Source organism: Odontesthes bonariensis, chromosome 3 (genome assembly GCF_027942865.1).
Source record: "Odontesthes bonariensis isolate fOdoBon6 chromosome 3, fOdoBon6.hap1, whole genome shotgun sequence".
Classification (NCBI taxonomy): Eukaryota; Metazoa; Chordata; class Actinopteri; order Atheriniformes; family Atherinopsidae; genus Odontesthes; species Odontesthes bonariensis.
Genome location: NC_134508.1, coordinates 27,364,429 through 27,383,716, shown reverse-complemented (window position 1 = coordinate 27,383,716; position 19,288 = coordinate 27,364,429). Strand labels below are relative to the sequence as shown.

Genomic DNA, 19,288 nt, shown 5'->3' with positions numbered 1-19,288 from the left:
AATACTTTGTTGGCATCTGCTATTTACATTCAATAGCTGTAATCTACATTCCCAGAATGCAACTAAGATGTCTCCACTAACTCAGGAAAAAGTTAATTTTGATGTGTAGCAAGAACAATTTGTCCTTATAAAGGACAAACCAAAAAGTGCTAACCAAACCTAAACCTCAAGCGTTGATTCACTATGTTCCTGCATCAGTCAGTAAAGATATTTCTCTTCTGTCAGACAGAATAACATCAGAATCTATTTGGAAAAAATTAACTGACTTGTTTACCAAAAGCTCTGATGAGTGGAGAAAGGACAGAGGCGTATGACCACGAGCATTACCCACAGCTCGGCTCAGTGGATCTGCATTCAGACATGTGAACCTACTGTAAAGCAGACAATCAGACAGACACACTGACACACCACAAACCACACTGACACAGACAGCCGTGTCCTTGCTAGAGACTGGCAGCAGTTAAGCGAGGCTGTAACTCCCACTGCTCAGCAACAAACAAGACCAACAGGAAATGAAGGTTGCAGCCTCTGTCTGGCCATAATTTTGCTTTATGAGGGGTTGGTCCACACATGCTCATACTCACAAATACAGTGAACAGGGGCAGTTGAGAAGGAATAATTAACATTCGTGTTCACCGCAGCTTTACTCTTTTACATCTGAGATCATCGCAGACCTTCAGAGTTCCATCGTAGCCTCATCATCCTCCCCTAAACGATGGCTCGCTGTGGAGACAGTCGTTCCATTTAAACATTAGCATCAGCATGTCATGTCTTACTTTAGTGCTGAGTTTTTAGACCTGGATGTTCCTAACTATCTACATTTGTCTCAGTAATTACACTGTGTCCATCGATTTCCAGTCACAGCGGTGATTTGCCAACTACTCTGAGACTGCATGTTGCTTGGTAACCTCTATCCTGTCTCTGAGCATGTCACTACACAATCTGCCACTTTTCTTTTCTTGTCTTTGTCTCTTTTAGTTTCATTGAATATTTCTGGTAATTAAAAAAGATAGATAAATGACAATAAATCATTATTCAAGAGGGGCATTTACTGCGTCAAACACAAATCTCTGAGCTTTAATTGGTCATTTAGCAAAGCGAGAACAGTCACTGTAGGGACAACCTGAACACAGTACTTGTTTGAGTCGTATGGTTGCACTTGGACTTTCCCCAACTTTGTCTCAGCAACACTCTTCTAACATTTACTAATGTCTTGGTGCATGGCATTTACCATCGTCCTTGTCCCAGTTTACATACAATGGAGGGAAGTCGAGTTATTGATTTAAAGGGACACTGTGTAATTTCTTCCCCCATCTAGTGGTGCAATTTTATTTTGCAAAGTCGAATGAATTTGCTCTCTAGCGCCTCGCGTTTTCAAATGTGCGTTGCAACTTCTTGAACTACGGCAGGCGGAATGTGTCAAGATTCACGAAGCTATAGCTTCAGACTCAAGGTCCATACAAACAAAAAGAAATCAAGACACACAGTACAAAGGATTACATAACACACATACAATAACACTATAAATACAGATGACAGATAACATGTCAGATAACATAAGTTGACATAGCCTTTGGTGTGGAAGCAATGCAATTACTCATATTCCGGGAGTTACCGGAAGTGACGTCGACGCAGCGGTAGCGTTAGCAGCAGTGTGTAGTTGCTGGAAAGTGTTCTTTTAAATAAACTCCCGGTAAACTTACAAACTTTCTAATGCCTCGTTTTGTGAGTTAAGAGCCTATGTGTACTACGGCAGAAGTTTGGTAACAATCAATGCATTATTAGTGGGATAATTTACGAGATAAAATCTATTTATCATTAGCGGCTGTAATAAGCCATACAGCCATACAGCGGAAATGACGTCACAATGACGTCATTTCCGCTTGCAGGCCTGGCGGGGAAATCGCGATTCGAAGTGCTTTATGTCCCTCTCCGCACTTCGTCGTTTTTCATAGACCGGAAGGACATGGCAGCCTCCATAGAGCTTGCCCGCTCTATGTAGATACAGACAAGTTATTCTTCACTCAGGAGTATAAGTGAGATTGTTGACAGAGATAATTTTACACCAATAAGGACTAATTTATGAATTAATATGTTGATTTGAGCTAATAAATGACTTAATTTATTACATAGTGTCCCTTTAAGAGTCTCCAACACCACAATACTAGTGACTGTGAGAAAACACATTCTGCTAATTTTCTCTTTCAAAGATGATCATACAAATATAGCTAAACCCACTGGACAGAGGTTGTCTCTCAGTTTTTTAGAATGGTGATTTGTAAGTTGATTCCCTTATAAAATCAGATCAGGATTTTATTAGAGCAGTGAGACAGTCTGAAGATGCCTTAAGGGACAGTGAGTTAACATGGAGTCTTAATGGGCTGATTTTCAGTCACAAATTCTGACCAGTTCAGCTGTCTGCCAGATAGAAAATCTTATTAATCTGATCAGCTTTACTGGAAATTCTGCTGTATTCATATTCAATTAGACTTTCCCTGTTTCTACAGGAAGATGCAACAAGGGGAACTTTGGAGCATGCCATTTGAGTCTGGTTGAGTGCAGAGTGTTGGTCTGGTTTTGAGAACTCAATCTCATGCAATTCCGATTGGACAAACATGTTTACATGCATTTTAAAAGTCAGTTTTAGGTGGGATTAACACAGCTAACACAATTTAGCATCATGTAAATGTGCTAACTGTCTCTGAAGGGACAATCATATCAAATCAAAGGAGATCATATAATTGCATTTTTGACACAGTTCTTGTAATTCACTTAAGGAATTAGGCTAGATTTACTTAAAATTTCCAACAGTGTCAACAACTCCAAGACCCTGAGAATACACAACAGGAATATAGGGTGTCTGTTGGTTATATCACAGGTTCAGCAGTGTAAAGATCTTTGAAACTTCTTTCACATCCAAATTAAGACGTGTTTACTCTGAGTATTAAAAATCACCAGGATGTTATCTGTAGAAGTGACTGAAAAACGTAATGATGATTTAATATGTTGGTCTGTGAAAGAGTGTGGCTCTTTGATGTGCTTTGAAGTGGGCAGCCATTTTGGGCTTTCTGTTCTTGCAAATCTCTTCACAATCTCTTCTCTAGAGCTGCCATATGCTCAGCCACACAAGGGCATCAAGGTCAAATGATTAGAGAAAATTAACACTTTGATGAAGTGTCTCCTACAGTCTCTAAAAGCTACAATTATCAACAATGCAAAATTTGATAATTTTATGACGAAGCAATAAAATAGTTAAATGTCTTACATATTATTGGGGCAAGACTCATCACCATGGTGACTCATCCCCAAGAAAAGTGACACATGGAGGATTCAAACATACTGTATACTGCATGTTGATAATGGGTCTATTTAAACTCATGAACAATTATGAGGCAAGTTACTCTTTTTCTGCATACGTTTTCCAACTCTATACCACATAAACCTAAATGCTTGATAGATTTATTAATTCTTATTTCATATTCATTTTTGTTATTAGTGCCCATGTCACTAAGTAATGAATACCATCAATGTGTGAAAAACTACGAGTTACTTTCATTACTTCAATTAAATTAAGCCTATAAAGACATTTAACTATCACTTAAAAGTTTACAACTGCAAATTGGTTTCAAAACAGATGTAACACTCTGTGATGATTAAACAACTGAGGTAGGTCAATTGGGCCATTAGATATTAAAACAGATGCATGGGACTTGAACAACGGTGAACATCAATTCAAGTCTGACCCCCGCAGTTTATAAGTCCAGCTAGTTGGACCTTTCATGATTGGGAAAACTCACTTTTCTGAAAATTCAGGTTTGAGCTTGTGTAATATTTTAGATTGACTTACAGCATGGTACGGTATATTTAACAAGTAAATTAATCCACAGACTAATCACGGTGCACGCAGAACAAGTTTAATAATAATGCAAAATAAAGTCTAAACATGTCACAAAAATATACTTTTTACCCCAGACACTTAGGTGAAAGTCTTGTAGTCTATTTATACTTTACTTACACCTGACATGGACTTTCTGGTCTTTTTTTTATCCACCAGAGAATAAGAAACTTGACAGCAATGTGATATCTGAAAAGATCAGCCCCTTGAAACATATATGTATTTTTTCATGTGTGGATGTGTTGAATATAGATTAATTCACCAGATCATTAATTCACCCTCTTTTTGCTGATTTTTAAAAAATTTAATCCATTGGTTAACTATGATTAGAATAACTGACTTTTTTTTTTAATATATATCTTTTAAGTTTGTGTGTTTTTGTGGAATCCAGTATATACAGTCATTTCTTAAGAAAGCGCAGTGAAAATTCCGAAGCAAAAGCCTATCAGGTCAAAAGCTGCATTATCAGCAACCCAGAATCAGGATCTTACTAAGTGTCAACTTGACTTCCGCTGCCTGTAATGAAGAGATTACAGTCACATTAATAGCTGTGTCTTCTCTACCACAGTCTTCTTTTCTGTTTCTTGGAGTGTCTGATTAGTATTCTTCGTGCGTGAGGAGCTTGTCGTGGTCACACTGCGCCAGAGTTTTTGCTCTCCGTCTATTTTCTCTCACACCCCTCTACATCTCTTTTTCTCTCAGTCTCGTTTTTCACCCCTCCCCTCTTCCTCTTTGCTTTTCCTCATATTTCACACGAGGAGACAAAAGGAAAAACAACAGGAGTCGTGCCCTATCACCATCAACCTTCCACTGAGTTGAGCTGCACTGAATATCGGTTTTGACCTTAGCCTGATGGTCAAAATTGCTTTTCCGACTTTAGTGCTGTGATTATATTTGTTTTCTGTCGCGAGCCTGCTCATTTTAAAGCAACCGTTGTAATCGTGAAATGGTTCAACACTGTGCACTGTCTTTGTCGCTGCTAACTCTGAACTTTGGCTGCAGTCAGCCATCTCAGTGACACATGTCACCAGCGGCCTGGTTTCACCTTCCAGTGATGAGGTTAGAAACAGGATACAACATATGGGAGGCTTATACTGCTCCCTACCATGGACCTCCAGCTAGTGGCAAAAACAGAAAATTAACTCTCAGTCTGATATGAGTAATAGCAAGGCCAGAATCATAGATGTAAAAACCTTTAGGGTCACTTGTAATCATCAACAATGGCTAATAACTCTCACTCACGTCATTTGATAAAATCACCATTCAGGCAACTTAAAGACATTGTCTGTGAAGTGAATACGACTATACTTACATGTCTCACAGATAATGATAGAAGAGGCAGAACGATCTGAATGTTTTCTCACACAGTCCACGGCATAGTGGAGATGGATATACTTCAATTAATAGCTTGATACTCCTCCTTTGCACAGATTCTGGGACAAGGACAGTGGTCCAATTAAATGGCCAGTTCAAGCTGTAACCATAGCTCTACTCAGCTGTGCATGAAACCACGCTTAGTGTGATCTAAAATCATCACCAAGACTTACCATTGATACTTTACTGTAGGTATTGATCACTCTTTCTTCACACTTAGAATACTAAAGTCTTTCATAGGCAAAATGCACACTGAATATGAGTCACCCCCAGTTACCTACTTATTGCCTGCGTAAAACATGACAGGTCATTGGTCAAGATTAATTTTATATTCAATTTAGATATATCTGATGTCATCAAAAATAACACTCATCTCCCCTCTAAAGAAGAGTTTTTGTAGTTTTTGACTTCACAGTGACATATTATTTTGTCATTTTAATTATACATAATGTGAAAAAAAAGTAACCCAAATTGCCCACTGCAGTCTTCATTTACTATGAAATGTCTTCCAGCAATCAAAGATGGATGATGATGTCCTATTATTAAACTATCCAAAACAGTAGGCTTATTAAGAATCCTTCACAGATGACAAGAGGAGAAAGGGACACTTAATTGTGTTTTTGTCACAGAGCAATTTTAGTTTTTAATATATGTGGAGAACCTTAGTTTAAAAAACTGACAGCATCCTGGAGAACAAATACAAGATTAAACCCATAACCTTTTTAACTTCTGACTCTGTGGGTTTTTTCTCTTTTTTCCTGTCACACTTTATTTCATGACAACAGTTTGTTTTTCCTCTAAAATCACAAATGAGAAGCATCCAACCTGGAAATAAACAAACAAATGACTAAATAGATCAATAGAAAAATTAATATTCGGATTCTTATTGATGACTTTTTTGAGGTTCAGATCAGACAAGTTTTTTACAGTAAGGAATTGCTTATGTTTTTTCCAATAAAACAAAAATAAACATTTGCTCTTGATCCAACTTTGTGTATTTTCTTTCTCCAGATCATTCAGGCCTGACTTTGTCTTGGTGCGTCAGCACGCCTTCAGCATGGCCCAAAATGAGGATTTCAGGAACTTGATCATCGGTCTTCAGTATGCAGGCGTCCCCTCAGTCAACTCTCTAGACTCCATTTACAACCTCTGTGACAAACCCTGGGCGGTAAGCGATCTCTGCGCAACAAAAATGCAGACAGACTGCACACAGTGTTTTATTCACAGGAGATTATAGAGATGTGGAGTCGTTCAGAACAGTGACTGTCAGTTTCATGAGCAGTTATTACATTGATTATTACTTTATGAGCAACATGCATATACACATCTGATATGTGTAGAACACGTTCAGTTTGCTGTATTTTCAACCACGCTGCTTTTCTGCATCTGTTCTTCTTTCCTCCAGTTTTCCCAGCTGATCAATAATCAGAAGCAGTTGGGTTCAGACAAGTTCCCCCTCATCGATCAGACTTTCTACCCCAACTACAGAGACATGGTAATGTTCTTTTATGTTTACTAAAGATTGTGTTGTCAGTGTGCCTGCAGCAAACTCCCACTTCTAAAATATCAGTGACTCACAAAATGTTCCCTAAAAACAAAAGAAAATGCTAATTGTCCATTAGGTTTCAGTCCAATTTCTATCTCATTTGGAACTAAGTGCAGTGTTGTCATATTCGTATAAAAGCAGTTAATCTTTTATTTGAAAAGAGTGTTTTACAAGAAACATGAGACCTTTCTTAGAGATATTTTCCAAAATTCAGTTCAGTCATAACAACACATTCTGAGGCATGGCATCTCAGGTTAGTGTGACTATTTTCTACACTTAGGTAAAGTTTAAAACTATATTTTAATTAAAAGATATATATGAGAATATCCATCCATCCATCCATTTTCTATACCTGCTTAATCCACCGGTTGGGTCGCGGTGGGGCTGGAGCCTATACTAGCGATCATCGTGCAAGAGGCGGGGTACACCCTGGACAGCAGGTCGCCAGTTATATGAGAATATATATATAAAAAAATACAAGACATGCTATAGTAAAATCTATTATATATATATATATATATATATATATATATATATTGTGACCTTCATCTGCATTATTTATCCATGTGTATGAATGTGTATAAACTTCTTTGCTTTGTTAAATTAGTTCTGTAACAGCTGATAATCTTGGCAAGCTCCGAAAAAATCTTCATTACGTCATTTAATTTCTTAGAGCAAATATCATTTCTAAGCTTCCACACGGGTCTTTTTGTGTTAGATTTGGTATCTGATGGGAGAAGACAAAGAGACAACGACATGCTGTTCCACTGAGACATTTTATATACAATCTTTTTTGGTACATGGAGATAGAAAACTCTATTTAGACAGAAGCAGAGACATAAATACAAACTCGAACAATTCTTTCTGTATAAAACATTTAGCACTTCACTAAAGGCATGCAATTATTCTTTCATTCGTGAAATTGCATGTAACTAATATATTTGAAACATAAAGCATGTTTCTAATGAATCATGCAAAATACTATGTTGAATGGAAATATTCAAATATTGACCATTTGATGTTGACGTATTGACTTGTACAAGCATCGCAATTCAGAATCCATTTTAATTTGTATGACTTTAGTGAAGTAGTCCAGTAACAAGACGGGTCAATTCACGCTCGGGTCGTTTGAATAATGAATATTTATATTGAACAACACTTTATTCATTCATTAAATATCTGAAATGTGGAAGAGAATCATCCCCTTCCTGTTTTAGGGAGTTAAAAAAGTGAATTGAACCATGCTCTGTTACCTAATCGCCTCTAAGTAGAGGAGGCTTGGCTTCTACAGGTGGCATTGCTGTTGTTAAAGCGCCGGATTAGATTTTTGGCACAGGAAAGAGCTCAACCAAGGAGACTAAACACACAACAACCACAAGATAAGAATCTCTACGCTATAAGAAAAGATCTGGTTAGCCTTTAAAATGTTAATTCCAGCTGAAATACAATATTTACAGTCTCAGAGATGTGAGATTAACTGTGCCGATATAGTTGTGAAAGAACTGTGGTCATATTTAATTTCTGTTTCACATTAAGTCAAAACATGATTAACTGGAGAACGTGCGGCATTGTTTTTCTCTGCGTACGCAGCAGAGTTCAAAGATTTTAGGCACTGTGGATGTTTAGATTGCTCTCCAGCACACAGGAATCTCATTATGTGCTGCAAATACACGGCACGAACACGAACATGATGGGACTCACAAACAACTAGGAGTCCTGCAAAAGATTGTAGAATTTAATCGATAAATTAAAAAGCATTTCTCTTTTTTATTCCTAAATGCATTCCAGCCTTAGTTTTAATGCCTAAAACGTGTATTTTATTTGTATTGAACATTTATGTGTTAATATGTAAAGGTTGCCGCAGCCTAAGTGTACAACGTAAACTTTGAAACTCAAGGTTGTGGCATGAGTTGGCAGCTTTATATTTTAAGAAAATCCCCAACTTAAATTCCTATTTATCCTATTATACCTTATTCATAAACAATTTTGAGGTCCTTCATGTTTGTGAAAGGAATGCATTTATCATCAGACAAAACACTCCCTCTGGAATGAACAATTTGCTGTGGATGTTCTGCTCCTATTCTCACTCTGTAATAGCAAGACAAGTGGAATGTGTGAGGATACGAAAATGACTCAGAGGAATGCTGAGAGCCCCTGCAGTTTATACAAATCTCCCTATCTTTGCTGTAGCAACAATCTGAACTCTGCTAACAGAAGCTCAGTGTCAGTTTTTGCTGACACTAAAAAAAAATGGCCAATATTTTAATTATTTCAGTTGCTACTTTGCGTACTGTGTCTGTACTACATTTACCAAAGCAAGGTCTTTTTTTCTTGAGGCATTTCAAGAGTCATAAGGAGTCAAATCTGAGCCAAAATTACAGGTCATGGGTCAGTCATGTCCAAGAAGTCTTTCTCAGGTGGAGGCCCTCCCCGGTACCAGCTACAGCTGGTGTCCGAGCGGCGAATACAGGCGTACTGCCGAGCCTGCTCCCCATTTAGACTGTTATCCAGCAGCCAGTCTGTCCACAAGCACTCATTTTCTCCTGTAGGGCCACACGGGACCGTGTAACAGGTGTTGATCTGATAAGAGAAGAGTGATAAGTTTATTAGTCATAAGTTTTATTGTCAACAAATATTTGGTGCTCAAGCTGGTCTTTCCTGTGTTACAAACAAGAGTTTGGTTTTGGTGAAGGTTGAAGATAAAAGGAGAGACTGTCACTGTGAAAAAGTGCTTAGAGATTCAAAATCTTTGTTCCAAAACAGGAATATAGTTTGAGGTGGAGTTGAAGGAGCAGCTGAGACGCTTCTGAGACAGAAAGACGAGTGTGAGAAAAATGAATATGCATAAAGGGAGTGAAAGGGGGTAATTACTCTGCATTCACAGCCCATCTGGTATCTGTAGTTGAGGTTCTTCTTTTGTGATAGCGATAAGTTGTCCCACGACTCTACCAGGTCGCACTGGCCAATAGAAATCCTGCCATCACTCCACATACTTCCTAATAAGAGACATCACAGCACCGGCCATTTAATCTGGCTTTCAGCCAAACAAAATGCTGAAAACCCTCACAATGTTAGGACAATAAAAAAATCTTTGATATCAAGCACCAGTCCCAAGCTACCCCCCCCCCCCCCAAAAAAATGCTAGAAAGCCTTGCTACATTATTTCAGCTGCATGTATCCTGATAATACAGATGTATCATGTGCAGCTTTTTTTGTTAAAAGTGGATTAAATGAACAAGTTGTTGCGTACTGTACCTGAGATCAGATACCCTGCTTTGTTGTTGGAGTCCAGCTTGACTCCACACAGTGAGGAGAAGACTGGAGTGTACACATACTGGATATCCTTGGCCCTGTCAAATCCTTTGAACATCTGGACATAGAGACATGCAGGGAGAGGAGAGTAGGACACTTCTAGTTCCATGTTTGACTTTTAATCCTGCTCAGTATTTATTAATAAAACCACAGTGTTTGGATTGTACACATTTGCCCTTTGAAATTGACCTTTCTGTCGCTTTTTAACTTTTTCTTTTATTTGACCGTGGTCGATCTCAAGAGTAGGACAGGGAAACAGGGCCACAGAAAGATGTTTGTAGAGAAAAAAAATGCTGCAGTGTAGGGTATGTACGAACTCTGAACTGCCTGTTTTTGAGGTCACATATATTTTGTTCACTTATCCTGATTCATTAACCCTGCAGCCTATACTTACCACCATACACAATGAAAAGGATTTGTGTGTTCCAATAGCAGATACGTGCGCTGTTGTCCACAAAACTCACCTTGATCATTTTGATTTCATATTGGATCATCTTCATGTAAGGTGAGGAGCTGTTGCTAGGTGACACAATCTTCTCTCCAGAGATCTTTGCCCTTATCACTGTTTTGAAGAAAAAAACACAGACAGAAGGAAGGGTTGAGGTGAATTGAATTGGGTAATGAATGCAAGAAGATAAATGGAGTAATTTCATGCCAAAGACAATGGAAAACATCCAGAATTATATATTTTTTTCTTTGATGCATGGATGGGTGGCTTTACAAATTTATAGATAGATTTGCCCATCTCCATTTCCCATAGCTTTGTTTGTCACTCCTCTTCCTCCCCACACAGACAGTGTCACAGCCTCTCAGTAGTGATACAGGATGTGTTCCTCTTCTCCTCTGGGAGGAAATTCAAAACCCACTTAGAATAACAAGTAGCTCTCTTCTTACTCATTCCCAACTATCTCCTTACCCACAGATTAACAGTATGCATACATTGTATACACTATAGCTACACAAAGCACATTTTTACTCTACTCAATCCAAACCATGACAAATTAAACTTTGTATCTTTATCACTCACATTGTTAGATGAAATACATTTTTTAGACATTTTCTGCACACCGATAGCACTGCTGTAGCTCTAACTTGATCAAATTTTCCTGTTTATAATGATAGCTCTCAGGTTTATCGCCACAGAAAAAGTCATCCTAGATAGCTGTATTAACCAAATAGCAACGACACCAAAGATAAGACGATGCATATGGTGCTTATCAGAGGACAATTTAAAACTGTGAGTCAGACAAAGCCACAAGTCACTCAATAGTAAGCTCATCCCACCAAAAGCATCTGTCCAATCATAGCTTAGTGGCCAAAACTTGGTTTGGCAGTGCATTAGCAGCATTTTAACATATACGTTAACTGAAAATATAACCAATGAGTAAATTCTCTGCAGCTTTAACATCATTTCTTATGACAATGCGCACAAATGGTACACGATTTCTTGCACATTTTATGTGTCACCTACATGCATTTTAAGATTTTTCACGAGTCGTCCTACATCGTTAAAATGACACTAAAGAGTGACAGGTTACAGTAAAAGTCGAGGGCAGGAGCTCACCGTTTCACAGAAAAAAACACACAAATGTGATGTGCTGATACTGTATACTGCATTATTTATTACAGAGTTTTGAATAGAATATTATGTTTATTGGATTTTATTGCTTTAACATTCCAGTAACTGAAGACTCCCTTGTCACTTGACAGTAGTCATCAAACATATTTTCTATCTCTGCTTCTAAATGCTTTAAAATTTGTAACAACAAGATAAAGATATACAGAAGTTCAAAATAAAGATAGGGCACCATTTCTGCAAAAAAGTCCACTGTTGATGATTCTATTTTTATTCTCTTAACTTTAGTTGTACTCTTTAGTTTGTAAGGTTTTAGGAATTAATTTAGCTACCATTTGTTTGAATTATTAGCTAGCTTCTGCTAATAATATATGCCCGAAATTGCTGTCATTTCATCCAACAAAACCAACTAAAATTCACAACCACTGATTGGTTTGTCTTCCAGTGTTTGAAATTAAGCACCAATGGCGGGAGTTTGAAAATATACTTACATTATCACTGTCAACGTGAGTTTTTTTATGAAGCAACAACATAAATGAAATGGGGTCAAATATATTTTGGTAAGTTTGTAATTCCCATCAACACTGATGCATAATTGTCCCTGATTTCACATCTTTCTCTGTATAAGGGAGAAGTTGCACCAGTGTGAAATGGATAAAGAGAGGGGTGGAAGCTGAGAGTCTGATGTGGATTGAGTAAAACCATAAAAGACCAACGAAAAAAACTCTACAAAAGAGTGGGAGAGACCGAGTGAAGCTCACACACAGCTTAGCAAACCACGCCCTCGATTTTCCTTTCGGCTCATCACATAACTACGCCACGGTTTTGTGTGCTTGTAAGAGGAGGAGGAGCTCATCCTGCTCTGTGAAATCGGCTCAGAAGAATCTGAGGTCTTTTTGTGTTTGTTGAACACCCCAGATGATAGAAGGGCTAACAAACATTTGTGAACTTTTGTGAGCTGTTAAGATTTGTGTGTTTTGCATTAGCCAAAGCGAGATAGTTGGTCCAGGAGTGTTCACTTTGATTAAATTATCAGGGGGCTGAACTGTTTATTCTTATTCTGTATAAATCAGACTTTGGATCTCAAATAGGTTGTAGCATATATATATATAACACTGCATGTTCATTTTTTCTACATATACTGTCTTTTATTCATTTATTAGTTTGATTTTAATTTGAGCTCCCTTTCAGTGATAAGTCAGAAGTCATTTGAGCCCCGTTTCCACTATGCAGTCCGGTACGGGTCGGTTCAGAACGGTTCCCTTATTTCAGTCTTTCCACTACCACGAAAGCGCACCGGTCCCATGGTACCCGTTACCATTTTTGTAACCCTTCTGCTTGGGGTACAATACCTAGCACACAGGACCGGTTCCAGGCTCTGCTCTCCGTTGTTGGTGAGGAGGCTGTGCAGCGGGAGCTCGATGGCGCTGTGCAAAACATAAAACTTTTCCAGCTGATTGCCGCAAAAATGGCAGAGAGTGGTTTCAATAGGTGTCACATTAAGCTGAAGAAGCTTCGGAGCCATCGACCTAGTGACGCTTCGGCACGCACTCCGCCCACCCCTGAGGGTCCCCTTTGTACAGTGGGAACGCAAAGCTGACCCCAAAGCGAACCGACCCGTACCGTACCGACACGAAGTGACCCGAACCGTACTGACAGTGGAAACAAGACTTTAGATCAATCTTAGCACGGAATTTATACGTTTTTCTTTTCAAAGCCCAAGCTGTAAACTACTACTTCAGTACAATTTTAGGGTGAAGCTTTAAATGACTGACGACACTGTGGCTTTCCTCGCTCATTTTATAGCTACAGAAACACATAGGGTTTCTATGTCTAGAAACTTGCGTATAAAACAAGGATGAACAAATCCAAGGAGACAGAATGAACTCCAGCACACCATCCAATTTACAAAAACACGTATTTCCAATATTTTGTTACAAGACCTTTATCACCCAAAAACACCTGATGAGGGGGGGGTTGTAGTAGTTTCACTGTTCCATTGTTATTGTTTTTTGTTTTGTTTGTTTTTTTTTTTTTTAAATAACCTTTTAATTTCAGTCACAGTTGGTTCAGGTTAAGACCACAACGACAACAAAAAATTATAGATACTCTGTAAGATTTTGTCATATTTAGAGAAAGGATTACAGTTTGGGCAGTTTGATGCTACCTGAAAACCAATCAGAATCATCACCCTGATAACTAGGAGTTAAATCTTGCTGCTTATGATAGTTCCAACACATTATTTCAACACTTCACATACTTCCAACACATCCTGTCTTTACATGAAGTGATTATTCATTGTGACCATGTTGCATCAGCAATGATTACACCACTAAATAAGCTCACTACACAGAAATACTAACTGCACTGATGATGATAATCACACTTTAATATCAGCTTCATTGTTCATAGTACGTCTTTGATCTGAACTTCTTTTAGCAAGAGGAAACACGTCTCTGAGAAGATGAAATGTGTTCCATATATTAGCCAACCCACTCTAATCTTTCTCTCTGAATAATAATGGCTCTGTGCAGCCTATTAATGGTAAGTAATCCATCAAGGCCTAAGAGTGCTCTGTGTAAGGATCAGTTGGCAGGCTGAATGTTGTTATGAGTCAGGATTGAAGCTGCAAAAGCTAATAAGCCAGAATTGTTCCAGTCACTTTTCAATGGCTTTAATAATTTACTTTCTGTCTCCCCTCTTACATCTTCCTCCAGACATTAGATGATATTATTGTCAATAGTAAACACTAATATCAATAACTCAACTGGAAAACCATCCAAGTTTATCTTTATAAAAGGAATGTCTTGGCCCAGAGTCAGCGTTGTTGTAACCACCTCCCCTTTTATCTAGATGTGTTTGAACTGTGCAGGCTACGTTACCCACTTCAGTTGCTGCAGCTGTGTTATGCACATAAGGACAGGCACACCTGCAGTGAGAGTGTCTGTTTATCTGCCGCTAAGCTACATAACCAAAGACAAATATTGCAAACTTGTACCATGAGAACTGATGTAGTAAGTAACTTCCCCCTCCCAGATGAATTGGCACCCTTGTCATGCTCACAAAGCTGGACTGTCAGTGGGCTTTCATACTGATATTGTTAGTATGCAGACCATCAGACTGAGCCTATAGACATGGAAATGAAGTGGGGAGTGAGAGGGAAAGAAAGAGAGAGATGGAGTAGGCTGTGCTGGCATGGACTGGCCTCCGTCCAGCAAACACACACTCACGCACTTACACACAATCTCAAATACACAAGCACGGCCAGGGAATCGTCCAAGGTTTGGGCACAGATGGGATATATTACTCAGATGTACAGCTTTATTCACAGAGCTCATCGACTCTGACAGCACTGTCAGGTCAACTTAAGGCCACCACCAGCCTGTACTTTGCAAACGAGCAGGATGGTGTAACCACAGACGCCAGCAAATGAAAGGTTTTCCTCTGAATACCACAAATAAATGAGGACTTTGCTGTTCATGGTCTCAGAAAGTTGTGTCCTACCGGATAAGGGACCATTGACTGTCCTTTCAGACATTAATTTGCACATTTAACTCCAAAACTGATTCAACCCCTCAAACTGACCGAGAGGAAATGGTGTCCAAAAACAAAAGATCCTGAGTTCAGCACCACCCCATGGCCACTGTTCAGCCTGTCACATTTTCAATTCTTGTATTGGACATAACAAGATTAAACTGGTATTTCCTGTACTTTTTAAACGTTTTTAAACAGTAAAAATAGGAGAACCTTGATTTAACCTAAAGCAAAATATGAAAAATATACTTGAACAAGAAAGTGTAGTATGTGCATAAGACAGACCCCCAGGAGCAACACTGGGTTGTGCAGCGACTTTGACATAGTTGCCAAACTGTAGTGCTACATGTCCCGTTGAAGCGCAAATAAACAGTTTATCTGATTTGAGTAAAGAATTGAGTGTTTAGCACTGTGAAATAACTTTTGGCATTGCATAATTATGATGAAGTGGTGTGGCATAGGAACCTGCAAAAATAATCCGTTTTCAGCAGCAGGCTGGAGCACCAACTTAGAGTGGATTGCTGTTAACAATAACAGATAAATGGATATATCTCAAAAGTGTTCACTTAAAATCATCAAATCATTTTTGTTAAAAGCGATATTTTCACTGCTTTACTTTAATGTCTGGCAGGCCTTTTTTAATGTCAAACTGAAGCTTCTTCACAGATGTTCTCTTCAAATGAAAGTAAACAAAGAAAAACAATAAGTTTACCTCAGAAAACACAAAAAGATCAAGCCAAACACACAATTAAACAGTTCGTTTGTGCAGTTATGGGCATTTTAACATGTTTTTTTCAAACCCAAATCAACTCTTTGACACAACACTTTTGAAGGTGCAACTGAGCAGTAATTACCATCTTGTGTGAAAACAGTTAAAAAAAACATGAATTTTGGCTCACATAAATTCCTTTCACACTTGAAAAAAAGCACATCTACTATCAGGTTTGTACTTACATATATAAATAAATAGAAGATCAAATGTGTGGAAATGTCAAGCTTGATGTGTAGGATAAGATGTAAAATTGTTAATATATAATCTAAGTGTTCACATTCTGACCACATGACTATTTTTTTTTCTTGAAAAGCCATATGGTTTTGTTGTTATACCTCAGTCATGTGTGCAGGAAGTCAGCAGCCTGGTCGGTGGGAGTTTCCGCCTACATATAGTATACACTCAATAGAGAATAAAGCTGTTTTGACATATCAACAGGAAACAGCAACATGCAGGCAGAATGCTGCATGGTAAACTTTTTTGCTGTGTGCACCACTGAGACGATTTGATTTGAAGTAGATGTCATCTTTGTAATCTGATATCTATTTTTCCTCAGTCCATCGATGGTGTGAGAATATAATACTGTCCCTACATACTGACAGTCATCTTCCCCAAATTGAGACAGAGCTCCTAACATTAACATTACAGAGTCTGTTTTTTTTTATTGACGTTTATACAGTTTGACTTTGACAACTTCAGCATGAACACAGTAGATTTATATTCAGTTATTTGGCTGATGCTTTTATCCAAAGCACCAGTAACTTGCTGAGATGCTACTCTTTGCAGCTTAAAAAGTTGAACACAGGCTAGCATTATTTCTTTTCACTTTTGTCACACTTTAGAGTTTTGGTTTTGGCTAAAGTACGGCCATGTCTGTATTTATGGCTGCTCGTTGATGACAGGATAACCACTGTCTTAAAGAGGTTTCATTTCGGTCTACTGCTTCACATGAATCCAAATTTAATGTGTTTGCTAATGTGTTTCATTACTTTGCGACATGTTTGTTTCAGATACTGTAAATTTTAGTTTTTGATGTTGGATACATCATTTACGTGAGAATAACAAGAAGCTTGAATCATGTCATCAAAGTAATTTGGGGATGTTTTCTTACCAATGTGATCTTACACACTCAGTTTAAAAGGACCAATGGCTCTAAAGTTCAATTCGACCCAGCATCATTCCATTGAAGATTTGACAGTCCAGATAGCTGATGTTGTTTAGATTAATTCTGGTTCACTACATTTTCCTTTTCCTTCAGTGATAGGCTTGTGTGAGAACCTTCTAATTTTCCACTGGAGAAAATATGATAATCACACTTCATCTCAATCATAAATGGCGCACTTCGTGTGTAAAATGCTGTCCTGAAAACATGCCCCAAATACTCTCATTGCGTTCCAATAACCCATATTTAATTTAGCTTTAGACCTGGAGGTTATGAAAAGGGGTCTAAGCTTCCATTTCACATTTTGTTTAAAAAACATCAATTTTAACCACTATGAAAACCTGGAGGGAGATAGAGACATGACAGAAATCAAGACTAAGAAAAAGAAGCTTCTTTTTTCCCTTTTCTTTCCCTCTCGCTCCCCTGCCGAAGTGTGACCTTTGACTGAAGCACATACTCCAGCTTTCCACACTCTGCAGCCAAGTACTCAAAGTCAAAGCAGAGTGTTGGTTTTGGCCTGTGCTTAGACAAGAAAAAACTGGATGGTGGAAGGGACACTGGACAGAGAGACGGGCAGACAGTCTGACAGACGGCGAGATAGAAAATAGGGCGTGTTGATTTACTTATTTTATGTTTTTTTAGGGTTTGTTTTTATGTCATTCAGAGGAGGAAGATGCGTAAATGTTATGACAAACACACAGGACTTGTTAATGTTACTTGTTATTTCTAAAATTGAGTCAGTGGTATGTGGTATGTTAATACCAAAAAATCAAGCAAAAAATCCTGTAAAAATCTTTTTTTGTTTGAATGGTGCAGTTCTGGTAAAAGATTCCAGCAGAAATTAGTTTACTATGGGATTTGCCTTATTTTCATTCCACAAATCAAAGTGAGTTGATCAATAAGTAAAACAACTTCTATTATTATTTAAGGTAGCAGATTTCAAATGACCAGTGCTTATAACATTACTGAAGTAAAAATCAAATAAATTCGTCTCAGTTTGGAAACTCACCGATCTCAGCGCTGCAGAAGAGCTGCTGTGGGTGTGCTGGGTGGCAGCTACATCCCTCCACAACTCCCTCCATGCCTGCACCAAGCAAAAGGAGCATCCAGAGCCCCAGACACACACTCTGCTCCTGGGACACGGCCATGATGGCTCTGGCTACCTCTGACTGCTCCGCCACTTGATGAATGCTCGGCCGCCTCTTCTGATCCTGTTAAGTTTCCCGGGAAGCAAATCAGGCCAACAGTCAGCAAAGGGGGTGTGTGGTGAATAAGACAGCGGGGTCGAATTGTTAGGATGAGCTCTGCTGAGCTGAGAGGCCGCTGTGGATAGAAATGTTTTCATAAATTTAAATTACACCTCTAATTTCAAGCTGCAGCAAATAACTTGAGTTGAAGGCTGCTGCTGCTTCTGCTGCTGCTCTCTTTTCTTTTTCTCTTTCTTTCTCTCTACCCCCTCTCTGCAGACAACACACAGAGAGACTTACAATAGTTGGATCGCCTCACTCTCTGGTCTTGAATGCTGAGAGGGTCACACACAGGGAGTCTCTTATGTGATCAACAATTTAGGGACAGCCTCCTGAAATGCAGAAGAAAAAAACACAAAAAACACCATCCTTTGCCTCTTCTTCTGTCCACTTTTGAAGCCATCTGTCACCTCTCCCCACATAGACCGCTATAAATATAATTCACTTTCACAGAATCAAATCAGTTTTGTTGTGTAAGTCCAAGTTTAGGTTAGATTTTGTGCTAACACAGTTCTCAAAAGATAAAGATACATTTAGTGATTCAGGGATTTCCCTGACGTTTCTTCTAGTACCTGCATGACCTGGGTTGCCATAAAAAGTAAAGACACTCAGGTTACTCGGACTAAGGTTTAATAACCCGTTTGCCCCATCTGTACATTGTGTTGAGTGCTTAGAAACATGTTAACCCAACATGGTAAACATTACACCTTATAAATATTAATATTGTTATTGATGTCATGTAATTGTGGGCTTTTTTTACTTCTTTTTTTTTCTTCTGTATCCTTTTCCTCACTTGAATCTCTTGTTTTTGTTCAGACTGTGAAAGTTGAAATCTAAAGCTTGTTTGCTCCAGCAGGTTTTTACCTACAT

The 19,288-nt window shown here is 38.5% G+C and overlaps 2 protein-coding genes across 3 annotated transcripts in view; one reads left to right on the top strand and one right to left on the bottom strand.

Annotated features, from left to right (window-relative positions):
* syn2b (synapsin IIb) overlaps nt 1-19,288 on the top strand; it is an 87,900-nt gene that overhangs the window by 54,963 nt on the left and 13,649 nt on the right. The window contains exons 4-5 of the mRNA XM_075461371.1: nt 6,281-6,437; nt 6,675-6,764. Of these exons, the coding sequence (XP_075317486.1) occupies nt 6,281-6,437; nt 6,675-6,764 (247 nt within the window). The remainder of the gene's footprint in view (nt 1-6,280; nt 6,438-6,674; nt 6,765-19,288) is intronic.
* LOC142377359 (metalloproteinase inhibitor 4-like) lies at nt 7,578-18,697 on the bottom strand. 2 transcript variants are annotated; one of them, XM_075461378.1, is made up of 6 exons: nt 18,659-18,697; nt 18,181-18,494; nt 10,592-10,689; nt 10,071-10,185; nt 9,687-9,811; nt 7,578-9,395 (listed from the first exon to the last, which is right to left on the bottom strand). In XM_075461378.1, the coding sequence occupies exons 2-6, from the start codon at nt 18,317-18,319 to the stop codon at nt 9,198-9,200; spliced, it is 675 nt and encodes a 224-aa protein (XP_075317493.1). In that variant the 5' UTR covers nt 18,320-18,494; nt 18,659-18,697; the 3' UTR covers nt 7,578-9,197. The 2 variants fall into 2 exon arrangements, with proteins under 2 accessions (XP_075317493.1, XP_075317492.1); XM_075461377.1 differs by having other exon boundaries at nt 18,181-18,688.

Bases quoted from the DNA above. Each gene is read 5' to 3' on its own strand.
- LOC142377359 (XM_075461378.1), bottom strand. From the start codon at position 18,319: ATGGCCGTGTCCCAGGAGCAGAGTGTGTGTCTGGGGCTCTGGATGCTC. The intron at 10,690-18,180 runs GTGAGTTTCCAA...TCTTCAAAACAG, and splicing joins CTTCTGCAGCGCTGAGATCG to TGATAAGGGCAAAGATCTCT. The intron at 10,186-10,591 runs GTGAGTTTTGTG...CTCTATGTCCAG, and splicing joins ATGAAATCAAAATGATCAAG to ATGTTCAAAGGATTTGACAG.